Raw genomic sequence first — 23,900 nt, 5'->3', positions numbered from 1 at the left:
TGACTAGTGCCTTGCCAGTGTGCCCCTTCTCTGCTTCTTGTTCATGGCTCAAGACATGAGTTCTCAGCTGTCCCTGCTGCCATGCCTTTGGTCCCCCAGCAAGGACTCCAACCCTCTGAAAATAGAAGCCAAATGCTTTCTTTCCTAAGTTGCCTTGGTCATAGTGTTTTATTAGCACAATATAAGACAGTAAGGAAGTACAGGAAAAACTGTGTATATGTGTGTCCACCTGTGCACTTGTGTGTAGGGTTTAATACTAACTATGGTGGTTTAGGACTGCGTCTTCTGTTTTGTTTCTTGAGACAGGGTCCTGGAGCTCATGTAAAACAGATTAGGATGGAGCTCACAGGGGTCCATGGACCTCTTATCTCCTAGGCACTGGGTCCTGAAGCACAGCCCTTGTGGCTAAGGGGTGGGCAACTACTATATTAACTACTAATTGATACATTCCAAAATATTGTAAAGGAATCTGTTCCTTTTCCTGCATTCATGAAAGCAAAGACAACCTTCAGGAAATTTACAAGCACTGAACAAAGCAAGCTTCCACACAAGCCTCATTCTCATTCCTGGGCATTCTTGGCAGGGGCTGCAAATAATTTTGTCAACTATTCCTTCAGGTAATGTAAACCCATGCCAAGGGTGTGCGTTCATATTTAATATTAAAGGGGTAATTTTCATGGCCACATGTTTTATTTCACAACTCATAGTAGTTGATTTTTCATAACAGTTAATTTTTCTTTTAAGGATGTATTTCTGAATATACTTAGTGGATAATAATTATACTAACTCCAATGTCTTCTGCTTGCTAATTTGAATTTCTTAAGGAGTTAAAGGTTTACTGTCCGAACTCTTAGTCACTATTGGGAAGTTTAGCCTTGCTAGAGGAAGTGTGTCACTGGGGGGCTGGGTTTTGGGGTTTCAGAAGCCAAGTCAGGCCCTATTTCTCTCTCTACTCTGCCTGTGGATCTGGATGTTGAACTCTCAGCTTCTTCTCCATCACGATGTCTGCCTGCATGTTGCTACGCTTCCTACCTTGACAATAATGGACTACACCTCTGGACTGGAAGCACCACCGGCACCACTTAGATGCTTTCCTTTATAAGAGCTGCTGTGGTCATGGTGTCTCTTCACAGCAATAAAACCCTAACTACAACATAAGAGCATCCAAACCCCTGATAATATCTCCGAGCCTCTGGATCAAGTAAAGCAGTCATTACCTCACTTCAGAGACGGTCACCAAAGCCTCCTAACTGATAAAAATAAAATAAAAATAAAAATCAATTATAACACATGATGACACTTGGGACGTGGCTCAGGTCATGAACACTGGGGTTTAACATGCACGAAGCCCTGGGCCCCATCCCCATCACCACATGAATTGAGCATGCCTGTAATCCCACTCAGAGATGGAAGCCAGAGGATCAGAAGTTCAAGGTCTTTCTTTGCCACCTAGCATATTCCGGGCTGGTCTGGTTACAAGAAACCCCGTCTCAAAAACACGCAAAAGAACATAACAATGTTGATAAACTACAGAAGATATTTTCTTAATAACTTTATGTGGGAAAAGCTAGCCCATTCTATCCATTTATGAACTGCTTCTTCTTTCTATGTTAGAACACAAAAAAGAGCTTACATCCAACTATTTTTATTCTTTATTTTTGTTTTACTTAATTTGTAGTGTTAAGGATCAAGCTCAAGGCCTCTCATGGGTAAGGTAGGTTCTCTACTATCTAACCCTAAAACAATGCAAACAACAAAAGAATTACAGTAAATTGAATAAATAAAGGCCACTCCTATTCCCAGCACCCACCAAAACCAGAATTAAAAATTTAAAGGAAGATTCTAGAGCATTTTCTAATTTCTAAAAGCCCAAAGAGGTTTGAGTATGTATAGAAAAACCTCTATTTTATTAATCAATTTTTTAAAAAAATTAGACCCATTTATTTTATGTGTATGAGAGTTTTATATGTATGTATGCATGCACTCCACTTGTGTGTCTAGTGTCCTTCAGCGGTCAGGCAAGAGTGCCGGATCACCTGGAACTGAAATTAAGATGGTCTTGAGGTATCCTGTGGGTACTGAGAACTGAACCCTGGTCCTTTGCAAGAGCAATGACTGCTCCTAACTGCCGAGTCAAGTCTCCTGTCCTCGGCACATCATCGGCCAAAACACAACTTCAGTTCTAATCTATTAAAAAGTAGTATCTGCAGGGACCTGCTGATCTCTGCGCGCACAGTGAGGCTTGCTGGGCATTGATCCCAAATGCTCCCCCCCCCCCCCGCCTGCACCTGCATTAACTCCAAAGTCAGAAACGGAAAGCAGGTGGGGCTCAGATGGAAGATGGAAGAGGCACAGGCGTGCTTAGAGTAAGGCTGTTAACACGAGGAACTGTATTCCATGGCCCTTTCCTAAGCCACATTTTCGAAAAGTGGGTGCTGGCTCTGATCTATCCCTGAAGCAGGTCTCCTTCTGTAAGACACACTGTATTTCCGCAACCCTGCGGCAATTCCGTGAGAAGCCATCAGTGTGATGGCTGCCATGTGGTGGCTGGCTCACTTCCTCCTCCGCCCTGCTCTGCCTTGACTCCTACCAAGTCTCAGAACTCAGGTTACAGATAGGACAAAACAGCACGGGGCTTGAGTTAATGGTAAATGGAATGGCTCCTGTATATGCAAAGGATCCTGTGCAAAATTACTCTGGAGAAAGATCTTAGTCTGTGTAGTCAACAGTAAGCTTTACTCTTCTTCCATTTGACATCTCTTACTTTTCCAAGAATCTGCCTATAAGCTAAATTTTGGCATGATCACAAATTCTCTCTTAGCTTGGCCAGGTGCTAATACTATTTTCCTACTCCTGACCTGTGACTTCTTCACTGCTCAACTTCTTTTTTTAAGATTTAATTTTAAGTGTGTGTGTGTGTGTGTGTCTGTGCAGATGAGTACAGAGACCCATAGAGGCCAGAGGAGTTGGATCCCCTGGAGCTAGAGTTACAGGATGTTCTAAGCTGTCTGATATGAATGCTGGAAGCCAAACTAGGGTCCTCTGAAAAAGCAGTATCTTTTCAGTATTCTCCCCACTGACCCCCCCCCCCCAACTTCTGGAGCTCCAAGAAGTGAACGTTGGGCCAGTGAGATGGATCAGAGGTAAAGGCACAGGTCTCTAAGCCTGATGATCTGAATTCACTCCCTGGGGCATACACGACAGAAGGAGGGAACTGAATGACTCTCATAAACTGTTCTCCGACTTCTATACATGTGCCATGGCATGCAAGTGTGCGCATGCACACACACACACAATACATACAATACCCACACACAGAGTAACAACAACAACAGTTAATTATAATACCAAAAGAAGCAAATGTCACACAGTTTGTGTTCTGATGAGGCTGCTTTTTCCACAGGACTGCCATAAGGACACAGTCCTTCTGATCTGGACAAAGTGAACAAGGAGTTCTTAGTTTTGCAATTGTCATCTTGTCTCTTTTTCATGGTTCTTATTTCCCAGAACTTACTTCCCATGTCTGGGTAAGAAAAGCATCAAGAACTCCCTGTTCTCTCATTCCTTCACCCCAGCATCCTACACAGGCAGTCACACCTCTGGGCTTGCTATTATATTAACTTCTGTTTTTCTAAAACAAACCCTTGCTACAAATAATCTAACTATACACTAATTTGATTGGACATTTCTGGACTTTGTTCAATATTTGATTAAACACATTGTTCTTAGGAACAGCCATGGTCAACACAAACATTCGGTCACCAAGCATCCTAAATATTTATATTTATTTGCCTGAACCTTGTGAATACAGGAACTGAAACCAGAGCTCCTAGATCACACAGCAAGAAGTAAAATGACATACTTTATTTTCAAAGATCATGTACCTTCTATTTTAACATTATAATTATAGATATACCATGTTTATGTATAAAGTAGTCTTTCAAAGTCCCAAAATAAATAGATTTTTAAAACAAATACTGCTCTGGGCACCTTTTATATGTGTATGATACATCTCTCTTCCTCTTTCTTCCTCTTTCTTCTCTCCCCCACCTCTGTATGCTGCACACCTCTGGTGTGTATAGGCATGCGTGTGTCACGGTGCACATGTGGAGGTCCTTGTCTTCCACCATGTATGAGATGGGGATTCTGCTGCTGTGCCCTTGTCTTTGCTCATGCCACACTGGCAATGGCCTCCAGAGGTTCTCCTGCCTCTGGCTCTGCTCTCATCACAGAAAAACTGAGGCAATAAACAGGTGCTGCGTGTCTCACTTTAATTGGGCTCTGAGTATTCAAAACACAGGATTTCACACACTGAGTGCTTGATCCACTGAGCCATTTCCCCACCTTTGAATATTTTATAAGGTCATTTTATTATCATTTGTTTTCCAATATTTCTTCTCTATTTTCATAAAACATAGTCAACATTTCAAAGGCACTCTGTTTTGAATTTAAAATTAGATATTTTAAGAAATAACAATTCAGAAAATTTAAATGTTATAGACACTAAAGAAATGAATATAAGGAAGAAATGAGATAATTTCTTCATCTGAACATCAAGATGAATCACTGATAGGTAGCTAGATGGCTTCTATACTTTTATACTCGAGGCCAAGAAACAACTCATGAGTTCTTTACAGAAGGACAAAACCACTTTACTGAGATGAAATGGTGACAGTGTTTAGTCTCAATCACAAAAGAGCCGAGAGAAGCCACAGCTGACCATCACCTACACAACTGAACCACTGCCCAAAGACGAAACACTGGGGTCTTTCCAAAGCCTTTGCCCATCAGTGGGCAACCCCCTCTTCAGCTGTGGAGTATTGCACCTTACATGAGCATCTCTTTAGAGTGGTCCAGCTCCATCACTGTCTTCTGAAGTCTCAACCCAAGGGCCTCTACTTGACACTGTAAGTCTGAAACGACACAGAACGCTCATTAGTATACCAGCGTCTGGGTGTCTTCACAAACTAAACCAGCTCTGCTTAGCATCCAAAGCACAACACAGAGAACTTTGCCTGTATGGTTCTATGCAACATGGTCATGGTCCATCAACACCCCACATGCCTTGTGTCTTAGCCCTTTCTCCCCTCACCATCATGATATTTTATCAACACCTAACAGGCTAACCTTTCTACTGTTTTCAAATGAAATTGGTGTTGCTGGCAGATCCTACACACTTCTGGTCATGGCTTACTTAAAATGTTCGGCTGTCTGAGCCCCCGCTTCTGTTCCCAAACCAACTGAGTCTTCTGGGTAGAAAGGAAACAGACAAATCACCTGCCAGGCTCATGGTTGGGAGTTTGTTAATTCTGAGTAGCATCTAAAAGGTGTTTAACAACTTTAAAGGACAAGAGAATATTTTGGAAAACTGGCTTCCACAGAGTCTTCATCTAGGAAATTTAGGAAGTATTTGAAAAGGATTATTCAAGAATATCGTTATATCAAGAATATATTAATTTTTCCTCTATCCCCAGTACCTAAATGTGGGAATGTAGGTAATACAACTGTACATTTACACTTAAAATTTGAAGAGATATTATCCAAAGTTTTGCCTATGTACCGTGTCTATTTGTAGACTTGATACAGTAGCCAAAATATAACTTCTTTCTAGTCACTAATGCAGATCAGAGTTGAGATTTCTTTAATCCAATCTCATAAGTGAAGAGTGCCATCTTACTTTTATTTTAAATTACATCACTTTGGTTATTAAACTTAAAGATGCACACACTGAAAATATTTCCACTCTTGTAATTTCTGTTGTATTGCAATGCCTCGTGTCTTTCTTCCATTTTACTACTTGTTACTTTTCTCATCTTTATTCTAGATTTAAGACTTTTATTCAAGATTTAATTTAAGAATTAAAGTTGTCTATGGATATATAACAGAAGCCATGTGTAATGTGTACAGTCTTGGTTTGCCTGAGTCCTGCCACCAGGCTTCTGTAAGCTGTGACAGCCTGCGGGAACTCAACTCTCCAGGAATCACTGAAGGTGACCACACAGCATGGCTAGCCAGTTTATACAGAACAGAAAAAGACATTCAAAACAAGGGAGTTGTAAAATTTTATGTTCTAGCCATCTTAGGTGTTTTAATTTTCTACATTTAATAGTAAACTTGGAATTTGTTATGCAGCACCATAAGAAACACATGCACCAAATGTCTATGAGATCTTCAACATGCTTTATCGTTTTTTTTTAACAATGAACTAGTTTCTCAAATCAGAAGCAAATTCATTCTAAACAAATGTTCTCATAAGAATTTTCCAGGCATTTATATTAAAATCTTTGTGTATCCCAGTGTTTTCAGATACATTATTTTTAACTATTTTAAAGAACAAATAAAATTTTATATCTATCATGTACAGCATATTTTGAAACATGTATACATTATGGAATGAGTAAGTCAAGCTTATTACTACATGTACTACACTAATACTTATTTTTGAGGCGTGAACAATTTAAATTTACTCTTCATTTTTTAATAATGTTATTGACTAATAATGACCATGCCGTACTGCACCACTGGTCTAAGTGAAATGTTCGTGTACTTTGACCAAAATCTCCTCACGTACATTATTTAAATCTATCCCTTCAAACTGCCAGACAGGTTGTCTCATTTTTCAGATGAAGAGAAAAAAAGAGAGGAGAGAGAGAGAGAGAGAGAGAGAGAGAGAGAGAGAGAGAGAGATCCGATCTTGGTCCATTGTCCCATTTCTGCAATCAGGACATCAAGTCTGCTGAGAGGAAGACCCCTCAAAACAAGTTTCAATTACAGACTTACTAAGGATATTTTCAGGGTATACTATTCCCCCATTAATGGAAGAGAAAATAACATGAAATATACTTTTTAGTAAAAACCTTTCAAAAACCAGAGAGACCTTGGCTAGAATGGTCTGTGCCATGCCATTGTGTTAGTCAGCTGCAGCAGGGGTTAGACACTGCGGGCTGCAGCCTCTCACTCCTTCTCTAGAATGAAGGAGGAGGAGCTGAGGGCAAACTGTGTCCCAGTGCCGAGCACGGAGGCTTTTTCTGCCTTACTTCATTTGTGGTCATAGTTACCAGAAGGAAAAGTAGGTATTTTGATTTTTACAAGTGGAAAGTGTAAACACGAAAGCAATTAGCTTACTAAAGTTTACTCGGCAGCTGTGAAGTGCTCTTGTAGTTCCAACTGAGTTCTGCCTGGTCCTTAAGACTTTCTTGCTCACACTGACTCTTGAAACATAAAAGCCACAAGTAAATAGTATATTTGCCAAGGAAGTGTGATGAGCACTGTTGTAGTCCAGCTATAGTCTCTGAACTTCTAAAGAGATATACTTTGCAGAATGAGAAACACTGTTTTACGAATGAAAGATAGAAAGACAGGGTGCCCTTGTGACTATTTTATGGAACCGACAACACTGGGGACAAGTTTGATTTCTTGTTGAATGGTCCTTGTACTTATGACGGGATGGAATCATAAACTAGATTAAGTATGGATCTGAGCCCAAGTGATAAATTTTGTTATTTCTAAGTGGGGCTACAGTTAAAACTGATTAGCTTTAAAATAAACCCCCAAAGAACTGTTACTTTGTATGTAAATTTATATAATTAATTCCCAATTGCCTGAGAATTAATAAAATAGTAGATGCTAATAATAGCCACGAAAACAAGCTCACTTTGGTAACATTAAAGAGTATTCTAAGGCTCACACTTGACCATACAGATGCATTGGAGTTCCACAGTTTACCAGGTTCCAACAAAAACAAACCACGCCACACGACACTGTGCTGGACAATAACAACACTATTGTACTACCAGGGCTACCAGGGCTGTTCTCCTCACCACGCCTCTCGTCTCACTTTCAAAATAAACATAGGTTAGCCTTTGGTTCCCACCGTAGAGCCAGCGCAGGAGACACTGCCCCGGTGACTGTCATGTGTCTTAGGACAGCTCTGGATAGTGGTAAAGTAAATAAATGTTTTGCCTTGTAAAACAAGAACCCATGAAGGTTGTTGCACCCAGTAAACAGAAACAAAAAATACGAGCAGTGCTAAACAAGAAAGCATTTTATTTCAGGAGAAAAGACATCACCCAGAGCTGAGGAAACAATTCATTACGAATAACTCACAACGTAACCCATCCCCCATGTGTTACCGGGAGCTGATTTACATATTTTCATGGCTGCTTTTCATTTCTGGGCAGTTTTTTTTGTAATCAGGAAGTACTAAGGATTATTTTTTAAAAAATCAAAAGCATGGGCTGTGTCTCTGCAGTTCTGAATAATGTGTAAGCACCACACAGGCTTGTAAAGGTTCTGGTAGACTAGCAAGGTCCTTTGTTTTCAGAAGCAGAATGCCCAGTTCTTGTACTTAATAAATAAAGGGACATAGTCAGGCTAAGCAGCAGAGAGTCTAAGCCACCTGCACAAAACAGCTCCTTCAGTTTCTGAGGCAAGGAGCTCTTAAATAAGTGTATTGTTCTGTGCCGTCCTTCTCTATAGTCAAATAAATTCAACTTCAATTTTCTGTCATTCAGCATGACATTGGATTATGAGGCAAGAGGCCCTGAATGACGAGGGAGAGAAAGGAAGCATTGGCTTTAAACACCATGCAGATGTAAGGCGGAACCCATGGAAACAATCCAAACTTTACAACAGCACATTCTACTGTGATGTGACTGCGTTCTCTGCAGATATTAAATAAGAAGCAAATGATTTTAAATGAACAAAACCAAAAAGAGCTCTTAGCCTCTCTTCATACGAAGCAGCTGCTTGCTGGATAGCATTACACAGACACCAGATTTGCAGTAATTAGTTATTCGAAAGAATTCCGCGATTCTGAAAGGCTTTGAGAAACTGCACATACAAAAGGTATTCATGGTTAACTATTTCATAGGAAGAGAGGAAGCTTTAATAGTCACTTGGAAGGCATAATAATAGTCATGAGACAACATCAGAGAAAACAATAAATACACCACAAAGAATAGAAAGAAGTTTCAAGCTAAAAAAAAAAACCAATAAAGAAAACACACACAATCTTAAATTTTGGTTCAAAGTCCTATTTGGAAGAAAATCTATAACTCAGGTTTCAAGTAGCGAGGTGCAAGGATGAGCTGGCATAAAGATATCCCAAGACACAGGGTAAAATATTTAAGATTCCTAGGGTTTGATTTGACAGTTGCAGTTTCAAAGGGTTAAGGATGACCTCACTGGTGAAATTATTTGTCTCAACACAATAAACAAATTTCAGCATAAAATACCCCAATGGCTGTAATCTCTTCAATGTTAGCAATACGGAAACCCAAGCTACCTTTGAACCTTCTAACACAATTCAACACTTAACCGTTCAGAGGGGCTCTGTATGAGTTCTAAAGCCACATACCTGACTTCCAGCCCTGGCCCTGCCTCTCCCAGGCTGTGCTGGCTCAGCGCCCTGCACAGGGCTCTCCCAGCCTTCAGTGACTTCATGTCCATGAAGAGAGCAGTAACGGGCACACATGAGTGCTGCTGATTGCTGTGCCGGGACAAAATTAAAGCCAGCTCCTCCAATTCTGTTCTGAAGCTCATCACTCCCACCTTAAGGAGTTTGTTCTTGGGCACGGGCACGGGTCCACGGGTGCCATCTTCTTAAAAACGGGACTAAACTTAAGGGTTCCAATTAGTTCTTTTCTTTAACAATACTCGGGGAACTGAGGCAAAATGTTAACATTTGCTAGACACAAGTAATGGGATCATACATGTCTGCTACATTATTTTTCTGTGTTTGGAAATTTTTATGGCTCCATATTGTTTAAAACAGTGGTTCTCAATCTTCCTAATGGGGCAACCCCTTAGTACAGCTCCTCATGTTGTGGTGAACCCCAACCATACAATTATTTTTATTGCTATTTTATATCTGTAATTTTGCTGCTATTATGAATGGTAACTGATGTCTGATATTCGACCCCAATGGAGTCATGATCCACAGGTTGAGAACTGCTGGTTTAGATAACAGCCCTGCTTATAGAAGTCACAAATGAGCATCTTCTATATGGTGAAGACTAATCAATTCTATTCTGTGTATCCAAGGTACAAAGGAAAGCGAAGGATGAAGGAGAAGAAAACCCGTTGGAGGGAGGGACCAGAGGAGGTCGAAAAAGCAGATTAAAACCACAGTTTGATCCTGTGGATAGGAAACAGAGACTTAACTGTAGCTGCAGGGAAATGTTAACAAGGAAGGGTGTTTGTTTTGTCTGAAAGACAGGAAATACTGAGACATGTGCCTCTGTATTTAGGAAGGATCATTCTAGAAGGCATCTGTGTGGAGAATTTAATGTACGACTTATAACTTGTACCTTACATGAGACAAAAGCTACACCTCTTGCTGGTGTTTTTTAAGAGTTAACATATTGCCTGGATTTAAAAAATTCCATTTGGCCTGGCCCAAATGAAGACGCAGGATAAAGAACAGCAAAGAGAAGAAATATTGAAGAGGGTGTTGAGCTGTGACCAGGGCCTGGACGGAGTAGATATTCAGACTGCAGGAGCAAGGAGGCTGTGGAGACAGAGGCAGAAGCGTGAAGTGGATGTGAGACGTCCTGGAGTGAACGCTGGGAAGGAACATCTCCAGCACTGTCTGACGCCGAGGGAACTGGGTGCAGGCCGGCAGGCCGCTGACAGGCATACCTAAGAAGAGTCCATCCAGCACAAGGGTAAGCACGAGGGGGCTGAGGGGGACAGGCCTTCTCTACCCACGGGAAGAACAATGTACAACACCAGAGATGAAGCTGTAACTGCCTTCAGACAGGGGAACTCAGGCAGAAAGTTCTCAGCAGGAAGGACACACTGAGTAACTGACTGGATTACTGAGGCTGGCAGCCCTTCCCCCTCCCCTGCTAGGGAAGACAGAAGGAGAGCTGAACCCACAGCCGCCCCAACTAGAGTCAGCCAGGCTGCACTACCTTCCCACTTTGTCCTCATTCCGAGTTTCAGTCACACTTTTTTTTAAAAATATTTATTTACTTATTATGTATACAATATTCTGTCTGTGTGTATGTCTGCAGGCCAGAAGAGGGCACCAGACCTCATTCCAGATGGTTGTGAGCCACCATATGGTTGTCGGGAATTGAACTCAGGACCTTTGGAAGAGCAGGCAATGCCCTTAACCACTGAGCCATCTCTCCAGCCCCCCACTTTTTTTTTTAAAAAAACAAAACAAAACAAAACTTCGTTTAGCTGCTCTGTTTTAGCCTGGGTCTCAGCGTAACCGCCTAGGGCATTCAGGACCTTCCTTTCTCCTCCAACTCCACTACTGTCTCAGTTACTTCCTGACTTCTAGCCCACGCATCTTCTCTCATTCATCCTTTCTTCACTCTTTGACCCTTTCCCATTCCTTCCTTGCTTTACGACTTAATGAATACACCTGTCTCTGAAGATTATGAATGACATTTCTTCCCGTCAGCACCTCATATTGAGACATCTGTACCTTAGTGGAGACACAGAAGTAGTGCAGGAAACGAGGCCCAAGAGTTGACGAATGGATTGCATGGAATTAAATAGCCCTTTCAGGGTGAAGAAAACAGTCAGCAGAGTGATGAGACTCCCAAAGAATGAGATAAAACCTTTGCCGACTGTACACCACTTAGTGGATAGGTGTTGATATCTGAAATGTGCAAATTGCAAAAGGAAGACAAGAAATTTAAATGTTCTGAAAATTAAACTGATAAGTTGAACAGAAAGTTCTCAGGAGAAACATGAATGGCTAATAAAACATGAAAGAAAGTTCAATATCCTTTGTCATCAGAGAAATGCAAACTCAAGCTACTTTGAGATTCCATGTGTTATGGAGAAGTGAGCAATCACTCACGGCACAGAAAACAGAGAAGAAGGCTTGATCGTGAGTGTGAGGTGGAGCTTAGCCCTAAAGGGGCAGACACTTCCCAACAAGTCATTCAGTCACATGAATGAATCCAGGCTTCAGGATTAAAGTATTTTCAGGGATTCCTTTGTAAGGACTAATCTCACGGCAGGCAGACCATGAATGAGGTGGCCTGCAGCTTCGGCCTTCATCTTGGGCACAGGTATCAGTAAAAGAGGCAAAGGACAAGAACCACTTTCCAAACAGGATGTTCAAGTCACAGAACTGCTGTGCGCTAGCTGCATTCTAAGATAAAGCCTGACATGCAAATATATAAAAGTAAAAATGCAAAAATTACCTTTGTTACCATTTTAAGACAGGATATTCTTGAGCAATACTCGCGGATATGTAAAAAATTAGGTATAAATAAAGGTTAACATGATTTTGATAGAGAAACGGCAGATAACTATCTAGTAACGGGTAAGAGTGAGGTGTAGAGGCCATAGAAGCGAACCCGTTCCACCTTGACTAAAGGACAAAGACCTCTTCTTGCTTTTTCAATGTTAGACAGGACACTTGAGCTATGGTTTGAGTTGTGAGGAGGAAATTACTTCGCTTCTTCTTTGTTTCATGGTGAAGAAGTCTTTTGCCCCCCCCACCCCTGCTTTTGGATTGGGGTGTATGAAAACTTTGAGTAATAAATTTAGGGTGGATCACAGCATTCATTGGATGCCCTCCCGACTTTGCTATCTCTTGTCTATTTCTTTCTTCATCATCACCCCAACTTGGGCGGGACCCCGAGAGGAAGGAAATTATGATTAATCTAGAGAAGAGAATAGGGCCTGGGTGTGGTGGAGCAGCACTTGGGAGGCAGAGGCAGGCAGAGTTTGAGGCCAGCTTGGTCTATACAGGGAGTTTCAGGACAACTAGGGCTGCATAGCTAAGACTCTGTCTCTCAAAGGGCCAGGGAGAACTGGAGAGGGGCTCAGCAGCTGTGGGCACTTGATGCCCTTGTGGAAGACTCAAGTTCAGTTCCCAGCTCACAACCACCTGTAACTCCAGTTCCAGGGGAATCCAATGCCCTTTTCTGACCTTCAAGGGCATCAGGCATGCACAAGGTGCAGACATACAAGCAGATAAAACACTCATGCACGTATAAAAGAATCTATAAAAATAGAAATAAAAATAAAAAGAATACTAAATTTTATGAATTTTTTACATGTAAGATTGCATAACAGAGAAAATTATGGTTATTATAAAACTATTATGTATACTTATATAATACATATATGTATGTCAGAAGGAGACACATGAAATGCTCAGAATTGCATCTGAATGAGTAATTTCTTCATTAACAGTGAGCATGGCTCATTTTGGTAATAGGAAGCAAAACAATCATATTAAAGTGCCTTAACACTAAACCACCTTCTGATTCACCCCATAACCTGTCAGTGTTTTGGGGCAGCCTTGCCCGCTGTGGGTTTCCCTTTCTAGGCAGGGATGGCGGTGTCTTGAGGGTGTGAGAGTAGAGAAAAGAGCTGGCATAGCCATGCACGTTTAATTCATTCCTCTTTCCTCTTCACTGTGACAGAATCTTACCAGTTCTCCCAAGCTCCTGATGTGCCCTCCCTGTACAAGGGGCTGTAACCTGGACCTGTGAATTAAACCCTGCCTTTCGTAAGATGCTCTTGTCAGGGAATTTTAAGACACAGAAAATAAAACCAAAACAACAGTAGTAGCAATTAGCTAGTGGGAGAGAAACAGGGACATGATGTAGCCAATGCTCTGGACCCAGAAGGGGGGAGCTGTGCTGGAGATGAACAATGGGGAGAGAGTTATAAGACACCAAAGGAAGGGAGAACAGTCTAAAGAATAGACCAGAACTGAACTACTTCAAGGGAGAAAACTGAGTAAGGAAGGAGGCACATCTATCCCAAGGAGTGCCGATGATCCTCGGAGAAAATCCCTCAAGATCCAGATATTCACACAATGGAAAAACGTGCAGAACAAAGCTCACCTTCAAATGAATGCCCAGGGTAGGGAGCCAATACAAAGGCAAAGAAACAAGCATAACCTGCTAAGACTTCAGTGCCAGAAACCCCTCCATATACTTCACATTTCAGCGGTGGCCTCGTGCAGAAGAGGAATTCTCAAGAGGTCTAGTTGTCTGGCTTGTAGCTTGTCTAGAGAGCAGGGAAGACTGTGCATGTGTGTACAGGTGGGTTCCTACTTTGGGACACGGAAGCAAGCAATCTATAGTATTCCAGTATGAAGCTACTCTCATAAGGAATGCTGAATTGCCGATAACGGAGTGACTGTAGTTTCCTTAGTTTTCTGGTATAAAAACCAGGGCTTTTCAGAGGCCTGGGGATGTGGGGTTGTGGCTCGCTGGGGAAGGGCTTATCTACCAGTAATCAAAGGAGGGGGAAACCCCCACTTTCTCTCCCATCTGGAATAAAGCTTCCTGTAATTGGAACCCAGGTGTTCAAAGGAATCAGAAAGGCTGGCTAAGTTACCGCGACACACTCGCTCTGAAAATGGCAGGTAAGGTGACAGTCCAGCTCTGTCCAAAGCCTTCTTCCTTCTTCCACACAGCAGGTGCGGTGACTCCCATGGAGTCACGGCCACTCCCTGCTTCAGTCATGGGAGTGCAGACAGACAACTGCTCAGCTGACCTAGGTTGACCAGAGGATAAATCAGTGAAGACAGTGGGACCTTGTGAATAAGAGAAATCAGGCCTGATAGCTTTTGTGACTAGAATGAGATCTAAGGAAATTTTAACCCCTAGCTCTACGTCTGTCCACCCGGTTTGCTGTCCCAGTGGAAACGGCTCCTTCAAAGTTGCTTATTCTCAGCAGCGCCCATGGCAGCACAACACGGTATCTCCTTTCTTCTCCTCGTGCTCTCCGATGGGTGATGAGATCTACCAGATTCCCATTACAGATGTATAATCAAGTCAAAATAAATACAAGAGTGGCTTGGACAATGGGCCAGCAGCAGAAACACACAGGCCCTGGAAGCAGATGCTGACCAGTGGTTTCATTTTTTCTTTCCCCCACTGAACTACACCACTCTGCCTTTCCCCCTTTACCAGAGAATGAAGGAACACGGTATTTATACATATTTCCATGTGATGAAACACACAGACACTGTGCCAGCACACAAGAAGACCACACACTGCATGGTTCTATTTTAAGAAATGTCCAGAATAGGCACACAATTGTGATTCGTGTGGAGGGAGCAGGGACACAAAAGGAGAGCCTATTGGTCTCGTGGGGTGGGGGGCACGCTGGACAGGTACTGTGTGTGCCACAACATATGTGTGGGGGTAAGAGGACATTTTGTATATTTGGCTTTCTTATTCCACCTTACAGAGTTCCAGAATCAAACCCTCTTCCATAGGCTTCATGGCAAGCATTTTTATCTTCTGAGGCATCTCGATGCCCCCTCTCTCCCTGCCAAAGTTTCTTTATCTTAAAAAGGTTTTTAGATGTATTTATTTTATTACTTTATGTGCATGAATATTTTGCCCGAATTTTGCATGTGCACCACAAATGCTTGTGGTCTGACCCATGGAGGTCAGAAGAAGGCATCAAATTTCCTGGGACTGGAGTTACCAATGGTTGTGAGCTGCCATGTGCGTGCTGGGAATCGAACCCAGGTCCTCTATGTCCTCTGCAAGAGTAATCTGTGCTCTTGACCACTGTCCCATCTCTCCAGACCCTCAAAGCTTCATTTTGAAAAAGACAGAAATACTCTAAAACAACAGTTCTCAACCTCTGGATCATGACCCCTTTGAAGTCTACTCACCCTTCCATAGAGGTTGCCTAAGACTACCATAAAACACAGATACTTACAGTACAATTCATAAAGTAGCAAATTACAGTTATGAAGTAGCAATGACAATAATTTGGATTGGGGGTCACCACAACATGAGGAACTGTATTAAAGGGTTGCAGCAGTAGGAAGGGTGACGACCATTGGTCTAAAATGAATTCATGGCAATGGTCACATAATTCTGTGCATCGCTTAAAATCAATAAACTGCACACTTAAAATGGGCAAATCAGAAAATATGTAAATTATACCTCAGTAATGCTATTTTTAAAACACGTAATTAGGATGTTCAAATATTTTATGCAAAATAACATCATGAAAATGTCTGTGTTGTTTATTATACCAAACGGCTTAGTACAAGAAAAAAGTTTCAAAGTTTTCCCCTTGGGCTACATTTGAAAGTTGGTTAAATAGATTCAGAGAGAAGCAACAGTGCTGAAGTGATTTCTCTGAACTGTGCCTTCCAGCATCTGTGGCTGCCGACAGAAAGCAAAGAACAGTTTATTCTACCAGGTGGAGGAAAATCAGCTAAGTGGACCGATCTGGAGGTCATAACGACCTCTGAGAGGACTATAATCAATTGAGATAAATTGAGCATTTTGGAAGTAATATTAGTGTGTGCTAAGCATAAAATTACAAAACTCATATAAATAAATCTTTTTAAAAGGGGACTAAGGATTTAGTCTTTAAATTTTACATGCTTTTTTTTTTTTTTCCTGAAAAACAAAGCCTAAACTTTAGCATAGAGATTAGGCAGCCATTGGTCGTCCATTATCAGCCTCACAACTATACAGAGCAGAATTAACACATGCATTTAAATACTGGGCATGCATGGTTCAAAAGGTAAGTGAAAGAAAATTATGGGAAGATACAGTTAAAAGATTTTATGCAGAAAAGTAAGGATCATAGACACTATACACTTGAACTGAAGTTGAAAATGTTCAATGGCATTTTAAAAGACAAAAGTGAACACAACTGTGATGTATAACCTTGGAAACAAAGAAACAGCAACAAAATTTGAAGCAGCTGACCACGTTGGAGCCTAACCAACATCCTCACCAATGACAGACGGTAGGTCAGAGTCACCTGCATGGTGAGTGGGAGCAGGGCCATCATCTGACACGTGGCCTGCGATGCTCATAATCACACTGGTGGGCAGCATGGGACCGCAGGGTGAGGTAGAAGACACAGCAGAGGAAAGTCCATAGTCAAAGTGAATTCTGAATGTAAGAGAGATGGGGAAGTGGGGGCTAAAGGAGGGTAATACAGGGGAGTTAGGAAACAGATAAACACCACTAAGGATGCTTGAAAAAGCCATAGGTAAACATTATTTTGTAATACATATATATGTAATACATACGCATATGCACACATACGCATATACACACAGTTTATACGGAGTTACTTCACAGTTCTCCTCAAGAGCCACCGACTGTCATTTAACAAAAATATCCTTGTCCCAGACACAGGAGAATGCCTAAAAGGTCATTGGAAAGGAGAGTCCAAGAGACTTTCACAGAAGATATAAGCTATTGCTATGGTGTTTGATTGCCTCCCAGAACTTGAAGGTAAAACCTTATTACTGAAGATATTAGACATTTTGGACACAGGACTTAGAGAAACTGAGCTGGAACTGACCCTGTAGACTCCTGTGGTTGCTGGTTTGAAAGGAAATGAGTCCCAAAGGGAATGGCATTATCAGGTGGCATGGCTTGGTTGTTGCCTATAAGATGTAGAACTCTCAGTTACCTCTCCAGCGCCATGTCTGCCTGCATGCTGCCATGTCCCACTATGCTCAGTGTGGCACACAGTCTCCTGCTGTCTATGGATCAACATCTATGGATGTAGATCCATAGCATCTACATCTATGGATGTAGAGCTCTCAGTACACCTCCAGGACCACGTCTGCCTGCAAGCCACCATGTTTCCTGCCGTGACCATAATAAACTAAACCTCTGAAACTGTAAGCCAACCCCAATGAGTGTTTTCCTTGGTAAGAGTTGCCATGTTCATGGTGTCTCTTCCTAGCAATAGAAATCCCAACTAAGAGACCTCCAAAAATTGGTAATTAAGAGCACATGTCAAGGGCCTTTTTAGCTTAGGGTAGTCAGGAAACAAAGCAAAAGACAGCAATGGCCTCGTTTCTTTCAGACAGGTCCACCATTTAAGGGTCCATCATCTCCCAATAATGCAATCATCTAGGAACCAAACCCAGTACAGGGGCACGTGTAAGACTTTTAAAATGCAAACTGGTATTGGCTGATGGGTCGAGGGGGAAAAAACTTTTGCTTGGCTAAGTTCTCTCTGCAGAACTTGCATAAAGGAAGAAAGAAAGCATGAACTGCATAATGTTGTCCCCTGGCTTCCATGTGTGCATTGTATGTGCACACATGCACACAGCTCTACAAAGGGGCTTGATAGAAATGGTTCATCTGGGTTTATCTGGGTTCTGCAGTTAACAGTATTAGCTGCTCTTCCAGAAGACCTGGGTTCAGTTCCCAGCACTCACAAGATGACTCAACAACTATCAGTCCCAGGAGAACAACCTCTGCTGGCCTCTCAGGGCATGGTGCACAGACATACATGTAGGCAACTAACCCACACACAAATAAATAATTTTAAACATCCCAAACTACTGTCATCTCTTTTGCAAAATAATTTGAAAGAAATTGTCAGGGTGACTCTACATTTTCATCAAAAGGGTATCTATGAATAAAGGAAGAGAAACACCTATGAACATTTTCCTAAGTGTTTTCATAATTTCTATCCTGAGATCCCAACATGGTAATGAGTATGGTTGTCATTAATTAAAAATAAAGTAGTAGCTCTATGATAGATACACAGGAAATAATATTTGTATTATAGTTGAGTGTAACACTAATAAATCTGTCTACCCTGTTTACCTATTTTAAATGTTTTCACCAAAGAAATGTAGGGGTGCCCCCAGTCTGAGTATGATATATAGTATTATTATGTTAGAGTTAAAATATTTCCTTTTTATTTAGACAAAAAGAGGAAAATGTTGTGGGATATTTTCACACTCTGTGAAGGTGTATTGCCGTGGTCAGGGTAATAAAAAGTTGAACACCCAACAATTAAGCAGGAGGTATAGGCAGGACTTCTGGAGAGAGAAAGGAAGTGGAAGTGGAATCTCGTCACATGGGAGACACCAGGAAACATGGAGAGGAAGCAGGAGAAACAAGATGGAAGAGACAATGCCATACAGTAGATCACAGATTAATATAAATGGGTTAATTTACGTTATAAGAGCCAGTGAGAATCAAGCCTAAGCTTTAGGAAGATCATAATTAGTAAGTCTCCATGCTATTATTTGGGAGCTGACTGGAGGGACAGAGAAAGACTGACTGGCTATTCCTGCTGTGTGTGATTAGTCCACATGGATAAGTCTTTCCATCCTGAACTGGTCCCCACGCACACATTCTCTAGAGTACTTCCATCACAAACAGCAGTAACAATTTATATGAACAAATAAAACTTTAATGTCAAATTTGTGAGCTAAGTTAAAATATACAGTGTAGCCGGAGGCTTTTCTCTGTCTTGCCTGGGCTCACTAGACCAGTTTGTCTCTCATTTGCCAGTTCCCCACAATCACTTATAAAATAATCAATCACTCAGGGGTTAATATTCATAGAATTTCTTGACAATGGCTTAGGCTATTACTAGCTAGCTCTCACTTGTAAATTAACCTGTTTCTAATAATCTATGTATCACCACGTGACTGTAGCATTACCTTAGGTGTTCTGGCATCCCGGGCAGCTTGCTGGCATCTCTCTTGACCCTGCCTTTCTTTCCCCCAATATTCAGGTTAGCTTTCTCACCTAATTCTGTTCTTTCTATAGACCAAGTTTCTTTATTAGCCAATGGGAGGAATACATACTCACAGCATACAGAAGGACATTCCACATCAATAGAGTTTAATTGCAAACAGTTGACCCTTTGGATTTGTTTCAGTGTTCAATCAGCTCCTAGCTAAGGTGCTTAGTGTTCCTTCCAGAATTGAATTAAACCTTCATGTGTCACTTTTCAATCCTTTGCACATCATATTTGACATGAGTGCTATTTTCAGCCTGCTGCTTTTAGGTTTGGGGCAGTTTTCTGAACTCAGAAATACTCTATTTTTATCACAGTCTTTAAATTACTGCTTTGCCCCCACAGCCAGTATGTTCCATGAGCAACTTTCTTGTTTGGTGTGTTCTTTGAACTTGCTTTTCACACGTGTCACTTACTTGCTTTGTCACCCATAAATCACTGATGACAGAATTTTGCTCCAACTCCACTTCTGGATTTGCTGATCTGCCTAACCTGCAACACACAGCCATTTACAGCAGCAACACGTATAAGGTAAACACATACTAGGCGTGGGTGGCCAAACACAGCTCCTCATTCCAGGCTGACTTCTTCCCAAGGTCTGATATGTTAACACTGGTATCAGACCACTGAAACAGCAGGGAATTCCCTCCAGAGTCCAGTGCCTGGGGACCAGAGGAGGAGGCGGGTTGGAGGGCTCCACTGCTTTGGGACACAGCAGCTGCATGGTGACTGGGGGCTATCTGACTCCCTTCCTTCCTTCCTTCCTTCCTCCCTCCCTCCCTCCCTCCCTCCCTCCCTCCCTCCCTCCCTTCCTTCCTTCCTTCATCTCTTATCCTTTTTTGGTTTTTTTAGATAGGGCTTCTCTGTGCAGTCCCAGCTGTCCGGAACTCTCTCTTTAGACCAGGCTAGTCTCCAACTAGAGATCTGCCTGCCTCTGCCTCCCAAGTGCTGGGATTAAAGGCGTGCATCACCACACCTGGCTCTTCCTGGCTACTTTCTAAGCCCAGTTCTTCAACGTTCTCAGAGATTCTGAACACCTAAAATTAGTCCTTCACTAACTTCCTTTGTTGCTTGATAACCTTTTTCTTGCATTCTTAATTAGTTTTTTAAAGCTAACACCAAACTGTCCCAGTCATAAGAACCAACTGGGGCACTGTAACTCCGATATAGGACTTACATATAAGACTGTACCTTTTTTAAGACAAATCCCTTTACATACCCAACCCTCCATACCACCACACACATCAGCAGTACAGTACCAGATATTCCTGTGATCAGGAGACTGGACAGCACTGCCTAGGGGAAAGCCTTCGAAGACTTGCTAGGCCGATGGCCTATTTTTGTAAAGGAGAAAAACTCATTTTTGTCTTTAATTAAGGAAAAGGAGTTGGGAGTTTCCAAGTGCAGTGATTAACGGGTGCATAGGCTTTGGCTTGACAAAGACCTAGGGTGGAATCTCACTTGCAGACCATTCTGTCTAATAGATCAGAAACTCGTCCAAGGAAGTGCACGGAGTGACAATGTGAGGACCACACAAGAGAACGGGTACTGCTGGAGCCTACACTGAAGACTTAGAGACAGCTGAAGGAGTGACAGAGGGGTCCCCAGAAGGAAAATGGCTTCCTTTTCTTCCTGAAGTTTTACCTGCAAACCCCATGTTCACCAGCAGTTCTTTCATTCCGGAAAAAGGTTCTCTTGACTTTTAACTCTCTGGGAACATTAGATACCACGTTCTCAGCAGGTTTAGTATTCTTCTAGAAAATCAAAATATTCCAAGAAATTGCTTGTTTTCTAAGTCAAATTCAAAGAACAAAATTTGAAAATAGGCTTTTATTTAGAGAAAAAAAATCTCACTTTGAGAATTGTTTTTAAGTACACAATCTGTTTTTCAGCAAATCTGTCCTAATTGTCCTAAGTCTAAGGGAAAATAGCCTGCTATTTTATTTTTAATTTTATAAAAATTAAGCAATTTGAAATAGTTTTTAAAATATGAAAAATAGAAGGATTCGCCCATTGAAAAGGGTAGGATAATTCATGCAGCCTTAGTAAGCAACATTAATAAGAACCCCCATTAGGCTAAATACAGACAAGTGTGCCTACGCATTAGCACAGGCATGCTTATGTCTTTGCTCTGTCACCCAAGAGCACACAACACAAATGATCCCATGCTAACAAATGCACTGACATCCTGATTTGGAACATCATCTTGCAATAGGAGGAATCAATGAGAGGAATCCACACTCGTTGGAGAAGCGGCCGATTCTAGGGCTGAAGCATGGAAGTGGACAACAAGAGCTGTCTTTACAACACCCCTGACTGATGGATGGATGGGTCAGAGACATAAGAATCAACTGAAAAAACTTCAATAAGATAAAGCTATATAATTTGGGGGAAAACTGTTGGGTTATAACCTAAATCTAAATATGGATGAGTCAATACTCAAGAAGAGGTTACGCTCCCAATGCAGGAAAATTCCAAATATGTTATACAGATATCTTCCCGAAAGGAGGGGGGTTGAAGTTCCCCTCAAATCTGAGCTGAATGCAGAAAGCTCCTTTCAAAGAGGACAGGATGGGAAGGGGAGAGAAGTAACTTTCCCATGGGGAAGCCAGACAAGTCCTGCAGCAGCCAGGTGACCAAGGTCAAGTGACATCAATAGTTGTGAATTAGACTGTGCTGGCAGGGTTTGGTTTTGACAAGACTTAATGAAAACAGTACTCTACCCCTGGGCTCTTCTTTCTCCCGGTACTCCAGGGTAACTGTAGGAGAAACATCAGAAATAGAGGGGCATCCTACACACGCCTGACTAGGATCCTTCAAACGTCAGAGGAAGTCAGAAACAGCAGCAACAAAAATGTTTGAGAAACTTTCGAATCAAGAGGAGCTTAAGCAGCCATGACCATGAATGCAGTGTGCACCCTGGAGAAAATCCGGGAATGAAGACAGCATGGAGGGACGGTCATGGAAGCGTGGACCTGAGGTGACTTCCTCAGTTATAGCAAAGGCGCCGCAACAATAGGGGAAGTTCAAGTAGGGAAACTGAGGGGCGATGGTAGTAGAAGACCTCTGTGTTCTTGTGTTTCTTTTTCCCGCAAACCTCAACTTGCTGTGGAGAAAAAAACCCTAGTTTTAAAAGGCTTCCCCCGGTTACTGCTCACCTAGTTCCCATCAGGCTCCAGCAGGCAAACACTGTTCTTAGTTTCCTGTACACACACACACACACACACACACACACACACACACACACACACATTTTTGGTTCAGACAGACACAGAGGACTCTTGGGAGCAGTATCAATTTGCAGAACAAATGAACATGCTTTACCATGCCAACTGCCTGCTACACTTTAGGGCTGTGTTATCCCATGGAAAACTGGTCCATTAACTGCTTTGTTTCTCTTCGGTCTTATTTATAACATTCAACTTTGATGGTATCTTAGTTTGAGAGAAGAAATGTTGTGACTAAGGCCTAAACCCCACAGCCTCTAAGAGGATTGATCATCCATACATTAAAGAATCTCACAACGAGATATATGTTCAACATTCCTAGCTCCTGGTGTGATGTACTCCCTAAAATTATCCTGTGCTACCTATTCTTATATGTTTTTAATATGCTTCCCCTAGTGTACAGGAATCTACACCCTGGCCACCATCCACTGCAGCAGTTCAAGGTCAGGGAGGTGATCTGTTGTAGGAGAGAGGAATTTTGCTGTTGGAAGGAATGTCAGAGCAGCTCTTATGATGGATTTGCCACCATGGGCCTGCTTTTCTAGTTCATAAAATCAAAACTCTGTACAGTGGAGTGAAGTATCTCAGGCCCCAAATATAAAAACTCATTTCAATACAGCTTCATACACTCAGTTCAGAAATGACATGTCCATTCCTATAATAAGTCACTAACAAAACAGTAGCTTAAAATGTTTCCTAGCTTCCTCCCAGGCCTTTCGTAACATACCTGAAAGTTTCACATCCAGACTGAGCGCCCTTCCTTTACGGCAGCTATGCGCTGTTAAGAAGCTGTGAAAACAATATTCTGAAATCTGCTTGCTAAAATCTCCAACGTCTGGTCACAGTTGAGTAGTTAGAAGGAAACAAGCAAGATCTGTTCCCTTTTCTGTACGGAAACCCAGTAAGAAACAGAGGTGCCTTTTCTTATACATGGTATCCACTTCTAGTCCCTCCAAAGTCCTCAAAAAAAAAAATATAATGCCCAGTCTCTAAAATGGCAATTTCCATTGGGAAGAGCATTCAGCACCATACATATGGCTTCAGTTATGGGCCAACTATCAAATGAAATGCCACATTTAATTCCCTGAATCTGGCCTCTGTCTCGGTTAAGACAGGCCCTAGCGTTGTTACTTCCTAGCTCTGTAACTTAATACAAATGATTTAACTTGACGAATGTTGAGTTTCTTCACTAGT

The 23,900-nt window shown here is 41.8% G+C and overlaps 1 protein-coding gene across 4 annotated transcripts in view; it reads right to left on the bottom strand.

The window, feature by feature from the left end:
• Lekr1 (leucine, glutamate and lysine rich 1) overlaps positions 1-23,900 on the bottom strand; it is a 118,647-nt gene that overhangs the window by 40,454 nt on the left and 54,293 nt on the right. The window contains exon 7 of one of the 4 annotated variants that reach the window (XM_050147480.1): positions 4,832-4,913. The exons of the other annotated variants lie outside the window; for them this stretch is intronic. Coding sequence (XP_050003437.1) covers positions 4,832-4,913 — 82 coding nt within the window. The remainder of the gene's footprint in view (positions 1-4,831; positions 4,914-23,900) is intronic. 4 annotated transcript variants of the gene reach the window in all.

The sequence above is a fragment of the Alexandromys fortis genome, unplaced genomic scaffold (genome assembly GCF_014885135.2).
Source record: "Alexandromys fortis isolate MF-2015 unplaced genomic scaffold, M_Fortis_MF-2015_v1.1 scaffold_53, whole genome shotgun sequence".
Taxonomy (NCBI): domain Eukaryota; kingdom Metazoa; phylum Chordata; class Mammalia; order Rodentia; family Cricetidae; genus Alexandromys; species Alexandromys fortis.
The sequence above is the reverse complement of the archived record's forward strand: the minus strand, read 5'-3'. Positions and strand labels throughout refer to the sequence as shown.